At 42.1% G+C, this 9,794-nt stretch overlaps 1 protein-coding gene across 2 annotated transcripts; it reads left to right on the top strand.

Annotated features, from left to right (window-relative positions):
- Positions 1–7,338: 7,338 nt before the first annotated feature.
- MSC (musculin) lies at positions 7,339–9,177 on the top strand. Of its 2 annotated transcripts, none has more exons than XM_068234823.1 (2): positions 7,339–7,897; positions 8,803–9,177. In XM_068234823.1, exons 1-2 carry the CDS (start codon positions 7,445–7,447, stop codon positions 8,887–8,889), a joined length of 540 nt encoding a protein of 179 aa, XP_068090924.1. In that variant the 5' UTR covers positions 7,339–7,444; the 3' UTR covers positions 8,890–9,177. The 2 variants fall into 2 exon arrangements, with proteins under 2 accessions (XP_068090924.1, XP_068090925.1); XM_068234824.1 differs by having other exon boundaries at positions 7,339–7,953; positions 8,803–8,887.
- The last annotated feature ends 617 nt before the right edge of the window (positions 9,178–9,794 follow it).

Genomic DNA, 9,794 nt, shown 5'->3' with positions numbered 1-9,794 from the left:
GTGAAGCCCTTAGAGATCTGAACCTCCAGTGGTGAATAGAGGTATGTGTCCTGCCTGCCGCCGCTGCCAGTGATAGATGCAGGAGGAGAGCACAGAGGGGAGAGCCCGAGGTGAGTGGGACTGGCCCCCCCTCCCCGCCGATGTGCAATGCTCTCCCCTCATGCTGTGACCCCTCCTGCCCCCCAAAACAGCCCTGAGCTAGCACCCGTGGGGGCGCGGGGGGCCCGCTCAAAGTCTTGCAGGAGGGCCTGGTGACTTCTAGCTATGCCCCAGGTCGGATCGCTGCAATGGGGGCCCACATTGCAAAGAGGACTAGGAAGGCTATAAAAGGTCGAGAGCCTTTCCTCTTCTTAGGTGAGTATGTAACTTTTTTTAGGTGGCTACAGGTATCCTTGAAATATTTTTTAGTTTGGTGCCTACTTTTAGCAGTATATCTTGGTAATCATGGGCAGCACGGTGGCTTAGTGATTAGCACTCTCGGCTTGAAGCGCTGAATCCTGGGCTCGAATCCCAGCCAGGTCTACATCTGCAAGGAGTTTGTATGTTCTCTCCGTGTGTGTGTGGGTTTCCTCCGGGCACTCCTGTTTCCTCCCACATCCCAAAAACATACAGATAGGTTAATTGGCTTCCCCCTAAATTGGCCCTAGACTATGTTACATGAATTACATGATACATAACTAGACATGTGACTGTGGTAGGGATTAGATTGTGAGCTCCTCTGAGGGACAGTTAAGTGACAAGACAATATACCCTGTACAGCGCTGCATAATATGTCAGTAAATATATATAAATACTTAAATAAATAAATGAATAAAATTAAAAAAAAACACTGGTTCAGTTTAAAATTCACACGGCAATTCACATATATCTGAACACACATGTATGCAGACACTTGAGAGACAAGCATATGACCATTCATTCACCTCTGGATATCAGCAGCTGTGAGATTATGCTGTTTCCCATGACAAGTGTGAGACTAGGCACGGTCTTGGTTGTATGCCTGCTGTAAAAGAGCAGCAGACCTTGGGAGTAACGGGCAGCAAGCACATACAATTGTGTTATTGCCATTGACGAAAATGATCATGCTTGTATCTTGGATTGTAAACACACAATTACATTGCAGACTGTAAACATAGAACAGCAAACAGGAGAACTTGCAAAAAAGACATGTGACTGACTTCGAATCTGCACCACCCTCACCACTTTACCTGAGACAGTAGTATGCAAGGATGTGCACAATAATAGCAGCTGCTATGGGCCCCAGAGGTTGGCAGAAGAAGGGGGAGAGGTAGATTATAACTATTATCTTTGTCATAAGTCCCCTTGCATCAGAGGGATGAGCAGGAACCCTGCATGGCTAGGTAGAAGAGTTTTGGTTAAGTTCCTAATAGTTCTGGGTGACTATAAGGATATAAGAAAATAAACATGGCAGCCTCCATACACCTCTCACTTCAGTTGTTGTTTAAATTCCATCAAAGTGACCTTCTGTTTATTTTTAGGAGTTTATGTTCGGGGGCTAAGTGCATGCGGCAGCTTAGTGCAGCGATTGTGTAATGGACAATGCACATGATTCTTTTGAGAATCAGGTTTTTCCTAGTTCATTTCTAACCTGTTCACTGACAATTTTTATCTTCCTCCCATGGCTACCAGTCTGCGTAGACTGGCTCCGACTGACGGAAGTGATGGGACCAGGTTCCCAAAGCTGCGGGTAGCGGAGGACGGCGGTGTGGGAGCGATTTGAGCGGATGGAGCTAGAGGAAGCCCTAGGTATGTATTAATCCAGGGCCGGCGTTACCATAGAGGCAAAGGAGGCAATTGCCCCAGGGCCCCAGAGCCTGTAGGGGTTCCCAGTGGCTACAAGAGGAAATACATTTTCAAAAAGACCTTATAGTTTTTGAGAAAATTATTTTTAAAGTTTCAAAGGAAAAAAATACACATTTAAAAACCCGCCGACTTTAACGGTTAATATCAAATCCACCTTAAATGCTAGAAACCCTAAATTTGCAGGATGTGTTAAGGAGATAATTGGAAATAAGAGGAAACAAACAATTTTTCAAAAAGACCTTATAGTTTTTGAGAAAATCGATTTTAAAGTTTCAAAGGAAAAAAGTATACTTTTAAATGCGGTAAATGTCAGTTTTAGTAGCAAACCTAACCGTAGTGTGATTTTACATGCATCAAAAGAAAGAGCAATGAATCTCCTGACGGGGTTTCCAGGGGGTCCATACGCAGCTGCAGCGCTTTGGCCAGGTATCGCTATACAGCCGCAATATGGCTGCATGAAGATTCCTGGAATTTTTTCCTATTTTCCCAATTTTTTTTGTATGTTTAGAGTGTGGGAATTTTTTTTTTTTAATAATGTGGGTCCCCCCTCCTGAAACCTTTTAACCCCTTGTCCCCCATGCAGGCTGGGATAGCCAGAATGTGGAGCTCCGACCGATTGGGGCTTCACACCCTGACTATACCTGCAAAAAAGGTCCCTTAATGCCGATTTTTGTTCCGGGGTATCTGTTGAGGGGCTCCCAGGTTTATTTTGCCCTGGGGCCCCATTGTTGCTTAAACCGGCCCTGTATAAATCTTTTTAGTTAGTTCAGCTCTGGTACACTTTAAGTTGCATGAGCATTATGTAGGGACATTCTGAGTTCAAACTATTGGGTTGCAGGAGATACTCATCTAGTTATTTCACTACCCTAAAAACTTTCCCTCTGTAACTAGCCAGTTAGTATTGAAAATGCACGTGTGTTCCTATAATCTCTGTTTTACTAGTGCTCTTAGCTCTAATGTTCTACAAGGCAGATTGCAGCAATGACTTGCCTGAACCTCTCTGATCACACAGAAGCAGCGAGCAAATTACAGAGCAGAAAGCAGCGTGCCTCAAGTGTTAGCTCTGTCTGAGATCATTTCTAGCAAAACAGTGGGAAGCAATTCCCAAGCCCTAGCTTCCTTGCACCTGTTGCAGAGATCAGATAAAATAGTAAAGTAATTGTATGCAGATACGGTTTCACTGGAAATATTCATTTTTACCATGCTTATTTTACATTGTATTAAGAAGGACTGGATGTACATTCATGGACTACCACACTGTAAAGATTTTCACATTTAGATGATATTATGTAATGTTGTCACCAATTTGCTTTTCTGCTGCTTGTATTCACTGTAGCACCAAACACTATTTAGCTGTTAAAGAGTACCTCCAGTATAAAAGAGAGCCTGTCATGTCAGTGTCTTAAAGTGTACCTGAGAAGACTAGAGATGGCCAAAACAGGTCGCCGGCGAGCAGTATTCTGCGAACATCGGCTGTTTGCATTTGCGGCAAACAGCGAACATTTGGCGTGTTAGATTCATCCCCTATACATCATCATTGAGCTAAACTTTGACCCCCTCCCTTACAGTCAGCAGACATTTAGCAGCCAATCAGCTAACACCCCCTCCTGGACTCCGTGCCCCCCTATCAAAAAGCAGTTGCAGTGGCCATATTGGATCAATTCTCTGCTGGCTGCTGATAGTTAGTAAGAGAAGGGTCAGACTTGCTGCAGGTAGGTAGGGAAAGCATTAGCTAGGCCTGTGTTCTTGTTCCTTACTTGCTGTGAAAGCACCCTAAAAAGCCCTTTTGAGGGCTAGCACATTGGTCTCCTGTTTTTTTTTTTTTGTGTGTGTGACACTCCACAGCCCACTGACACCCAGAGCTGTGTGCACACTACTACTGTTGCCTCATTAAGTTACAGGCACAGAACCACTCCAGTGCATTATTATTTCACTGTATTCTGATAGTACTATTGCATTTCTCTCCACTCCACAGCCCACTGACACCCAGAGCTGTGCATAATGTAATTTCTGCCCATTCTGCCCATTAGGGTTTAAAACCCGATTTTGCATCAACTCCGCAATTTTTGGTGAGACTTTTTGCATGGATTCCCTTCTGGCATGCCACAGTCCAGGTGTTAGACCCCTTGGAACAACTTTTGCATTACTTTCGTGGCCAGAAACAGTCTTTTTAGGTTTTAAAACTCATCTGCCCATTAAAGTCTATGGCGGTTCACCAGATTCGCCTGTTCGCAAACATTTTGCTGAAGTTCACGTTCTCTGTTCGCGAACGGAAAATTCTATCTCAGAGGGCCCGTTCACACTAGGGGCATTTTCCGCCTTTTTTCTAGCGCAGGCAATTTTTAAAATCTCCACAAAACTCTCGCGCGATGATTCCCTATGAGAAAGTTTGCAGCTGAGCGGTTCGCTTCCGATCCGCTCAGCAAAGTGGTGCCTGTACCATTTTTTTGGGCATTTTTGCTATAATGGAAGGTATAAGAAAAACGCAAAATGCTCACAAAATCGCTTTGTGCAGTTCACCGGCAGCAGCCCGCAGCTCCGGCAGCGGCAGAGCAGGGCTACGGTAAAATGGCATCCGAAGCCCTGCTCTGGAGACTTCGAGTCTGCAGTGCAGGGCTTCCGGCGCCATTTTCCCATAGCCCTGCTCTCAGCGCAGGAGTTTCAGTTGCTGGCTGCTGAGGATCGTGGGAGCTGCGCACTGGATGGAGGCCGGGACAGGAGGTCTTCTGCAGGTAAGTAAATGGGTTTTTTTTTATTAGCAGGTGTATTTTCTGGTCAAGTCTACCACATGATTGTTTTCTGGTCAAATCTGCCACATGATTGAAGTGTTTTCTGGTCAAATCTGCCACATGATTGAAGTGTTTTCTAGTCAAATCTGCCACATGATTGAAGTGTTTTCTGGTTAAATCTGCCACATGATTGAACATGTTTTCTGGTCCAATCTGCCACATGATTGAACGTGTTTTCTGGTCAAATTTGCCACATGATTGAAGTGTTTTCTGGTCAAATCTGCCACATGATTGAACGTGTTTACTGGTCAAATCTGCCACATGATTGAACGTGGTTTCTGGTTAAATCTGCCACATGATTGAACGTGTTTTCTGGTCAAATCTGCCACATGATTAAACGTGTTTTCTGTTTAAATCTGCCACATGATTGAAGTGTTTTCTGGTCAAATCTGCCACATGATTGCACATATTTTCTGGTCAAATCTGCCACATGATTGCATGTATTTTCTGGTCAAATCTGCTACATAATTGCATGTATTTTCTGGTCAAATCTACCACATGATTGAACGTATTTTCTGGTCAAATCTGCTTACACGATTGAACTATTTTCTGGTCCAATCTGCCACGATTTAACATGTTTTCTGGTCAAATCTGCCACACGATTGAACGTGTTTTTTGGTCAAATCTGCCGACATGATTGCACATGTTTTCTGGTCAAATCTACCACATGATTGAACGTGTTTTCTGGTCAAATCTGCCACACGATTGAGCGTGTTTTCTGGTCAAATCTGCCGACAAGATTGAACATATTTTCTGGTCAAATCTGCAACATGATTGAACGTATTTTCTGGTCCAATCTGCCAACGTGATTGAACGTATTTTCTGGTCCAATCTGCCGATGTGATTGAACGCACTTTCTGGTCCAATCTGCCGACATGATTGAACGTAATTTTTGGTCAAGTCTGCCACATAGTTGAACATATTTTCTTGGAAACTTTTCCACATGGTTGAGCGTATTTTCTGGGAAAATCTGCCGACATGATTTAACATATTTTCTGTGAAAATCTGCTCACATTATGTGTATTTCCTTGAGAAAACCCGCACAATTAGGGTCACCGGAGGTGGGGAAGAGCCCCTTGTCCATGGGTTGGACAAGGGATCAGGCAGGAGGGGGAGGCTTAGTTGCCCCTCCCCCAGAGCCCCCCCCCCATATTATGGACCATGCAGGCTGGTATAGCTCAAGGTGTGAAGCTCCACTTAGCTGGGGCTCTGCATTCTGGCTATCCCAGCCTGCATGGGGGACAAGGGGTTAAAGAGGCTCGGGAGGGTGACCCCACATCTTTTTTTTATTTAATTTCCCACACTCTGAACATAAAAAAAGTAAAAAAAAGTAGAAGAATTTGCTAGGGATCTTTATTCAGCCTTACTGCGGCTGTATAGCGATCCCTGGCCCGAAGCATTGTGGCTCTGGAGGGGTTTCAAGGGGGTCCGTACGCAACTGCATACAGACCCCCTGGAAATCCCGTCATGAAGTTCATTGCTCTTTCTTTTGATATATGTAAATATACACTACCGTTAGGTTTGCTACATTATCTGTCATTTACCACATTTAAATGTATACTTATTTCCTATGAAACTCAAAAACTATAAGGTCTTTTTTTTTTTTTTTTAATTCTTACTGTACCCACTGTCCCCCTACACATACTCATAAAATGCGGCCGCTCATGTGCCATTAAAGTCTATGGAAAAAATGCGAATGCAATTTTTTTTTTAAATTGTGTTCAATGCGAACGGCGAACAGTCCAATGTTAGCAGAATACTGCCCGCCGGCGAACTGTTCAGGTCCGCTCCTCCAATGAACTTCGCCTGACCGTCCCCCGCATCACCCAGTCCCATGCACGCCTCCAAGACTTCTCAAGAGCCGCTCCGACACTATGGAACTCCCTACCTCCACCCATTAGGGCAGCCCCCTCCTTCAACACCTTCAAGAAGGCCCTCAAAACTCACCTTTTTACTCTTGCCTACCACCCCTCACAATTGCTCTAAACACACAGCCGAACTCTGGTCCCCTACCTCTCGTGTCCCTACCTCTCCCTCTAGATTGTCAGCCTTTGGGCAGGGTCCTCCTCCTTTTGTGTCCTACCTGATCATGCACCTCTATTACTGTGCACCCATGCTATGCATTTGAGTGAACCTAACTTGCCTAACTCCACGCTCCCATCCAGTGATTGACTAAGCATTACCTGGTACTCATACTGTGCTGTGTGATCTGGTTTTCTTGTATTCCTGTATTGTCATATTGCTGTATGTCACCCCTAAATATTGTCTGTAACCTAAATTAATGTCCAGCGCTGCGTAATATGTTGGCGCTTTATAAATACAACAAATAAAATAAATAAATAGGTCATCTCTAGTGGGAACCAGCCCCAAAGTGTAAAATAAACCAAAAGTCGGTGTTAAAAGACCACTAGAAATATCTCGTAGGAAGAAGTGGCGGTGTAAAAAAGTAACTGAATGCAGAAAACAATGTGAGCTGTGCAGACACCTGCAAGGAAAATGTCAGAGGAATTCATGCAGTTTAACATGTAATGTATACCCAGTCTCAGCACACAGATGTTTAGATGAAATGCATGTAATGGGTTAATCACAACACCGCATCAGTGTGGAAAACAGTGAAGTCACCCCACCACCTCCTTATGTCACTCCTACACTGACCCCCTCCCACACTCCCCCTGCTATATAGTTGCTTTGCCGAAATGCCTGCAGATTCTTACAATTGCAGTGAGGACTGGTGCTCATCTGTAAACTGCATCCTCAGTTTAATAATAATGATGTGTAGGTGAGGGAACTGCTGGTGGTCTCAGGACTGGTCACTGAGAGGTGAACACATCATGTCCACAGGCTCTGTGAGCGACACTGAGGACCTCTTGGAGCTAAGAGTGCTGGAACTTCAGTATCCTAAAGCCAAGAGGAGAGGATGCAGTGATCTGCTGCTGGACCACTCCACGGATAACTCTGAGGAGGATGGGACTCTAGACATGGCAAATGATAAGAAGAAGAGGGCATGCCGTACTCAGCAGATTCCAGACAAGAAGCCAATGCCCAGGTCATCCAAAGACTGCAAACAGTCCCAGAGAAATGCAGCCAATGCCAGGGAGAGAGCCCGCATGAGGGTACTGAGCAAAGCTTTCTCCAGACTAAAGACCAGTCTGCCCTGGGTGCCTCCTGACACCAAACTGTCCAAACTGGACACTCTGAGACTGGCCTCCAGCTACATTGCACACCTCAGGCAGCTGCTGCAGGAGGACAGATATGACAATAGCTATGTGCACCCTGTCAACCTGGTAAGAATGAAGCTCCCATACAGTCAGCACCAGTCGGCTTCACGGGCTGCCACATGGTAATGGACAATGCTGTGTGTTCTTATGCATGATATCACTGTGACCTCTGTGCAGCGTGATACAGACAAGCACTAATAATATCACTCCCTTCTAACTCCAGTCAGTGCATGGGAGGCGGCTGTATCATAATAACAACCCACAGAAATGTACTTATGTAGTTTCTGAAATTCTGTAAGCAATTAATTTTATAATGTTATAATGTGTAAGTGATCAATGTGGACTAGAAGTATTTTTATCTATGATCTATTAAAAGGAAAAAAATATATAAGCTGTGATATGTGTATATATATATATATATATATAGATAGATAGATAGATAGATAGATAGATAGATAGATAGATAGATAGATAGATATAGATATATTGTATTATAATATATTATAATAATAATTATTATTATAATATATGCATACAATTTAAACGCTCTGTAGTGATTTTTTTTTGCTTTGCAGAGCACATAATAACTTAGCAGTAAGTTGTTATTATTTTGTATAATAATAATAAATTTGCATTGCATTGTTACTATTCAAAAATATTAAAATATAGCATAGCATTTCATATTTAGGTGTATCTTATTATTATTTTATTTTCAAGTAATCATTTACCTTTAGTTCTTCTAATTCATATTAGTGCTAGTCATTTTATTTTTTTATATATTTGCAAATACATCTAATAAGGCATGTATAAAATGGAGTTAGCTATAGCAACCAATTGATGATAACAGTTATTTTTCAGATATGAGATAAGATCTGGTAGCCATGTGTTACTGCTTTCTGCTCATTTATCAGTTATACGCTTAAAAAAGTCATAGCAACAGTCATCTGATACTGTCAAATTCTTCATTACAGACATGGCCATTTGTGGTTTCAGGAAGACTGGAATGTGATCCCAAAGAAGCTATTGTATCTACTAGGTTGTGTGGGGCAACAGCTTAAGAGACATCTCTGCTGTAATTTTTTTTATATTTTTTTTTTTTCAAGATATAAGTGAATCATGACTGCAAACTGGTGCCTCAGAACATTATTATTGAACTTTTCCATTTGTAGTATTCGCCGTGCCGTTGTGCACTTCTGTATATGTATTTTGTCTACTAAACTGGATTGGATTTTTTATAATTGCACTCCATCTAACTATAAGTGCCTTTGCCCATATTCACTGTAATTAATGAACTATGAATATTTTTTTTCTCCAAGCAGTATTACGTCCAGGAAAAAAAGATTGTAGATTTATAATATATTTTTCTAGATGGTGTGTGAATATGTATTACATTGTATATGATGTCTGTCATGTTTATCAATATTTTGTCATTTAAAACTGAGTAACACAGATCCGTTTGTACAGCCCAACAAGTGATATTATTATTTTTTATTAAGCTGGAGGTCATGTATAAAAGGTTACAGTTATAAAGACAGCTGATATAAAGTCTGCATTTAGTGAAATCTATCTGTGGTTCATTGGAAAAATACATTATGAAAGCTGGAATTTTAATTAAGTTTTAATTAACGTTTTGAAAAAAAAACAGCACTTTGCTATATGCCTATCACCACAGTGTTCCACTACATGGGAAATGAAAAGTTACAAGTGACATAAAAAGGGATCATGTTCAAAAAAGAATTCAGAAGATCCTATTTATTTATTTTTTTGAATCAGTTTCTGATCAGTTTCTTTAGCTTATAAAGGTGCATACACACATCCAATGTTACCACTTCCATGTAATATGCAGGCAACAAACTTTGAATACTATAAAAAAATTGTAAGCTCTCATATTACATGGATGTGCCAAAATTTGCCAATCATTATCCAATCAAAATTGGATGTGTATACCAAGGTTAAAGAGGAG

Source organism: Hyperolius riggenbachi, chromosome 5 (genome assembly GCF_040937935.1).
Source record: "Hyperolius riggenbachi isolate aHypRig1 chromosome 5, aHypRig1.pri, whole genome shotgun sequence".
In the NCBI taxonomy this organism is placed as follows: Eukaryota; Metazoa; Chordata; class Amphibia; order Anura; family Hyperoliidae; genus Hyperolius; species Hyperolius riggenbachi.
The sequence above is the reverse complement of the archived record's forward strand: the minus strand, read 5'-3'. Positions and strand labels throughout refer to the sequence as shown.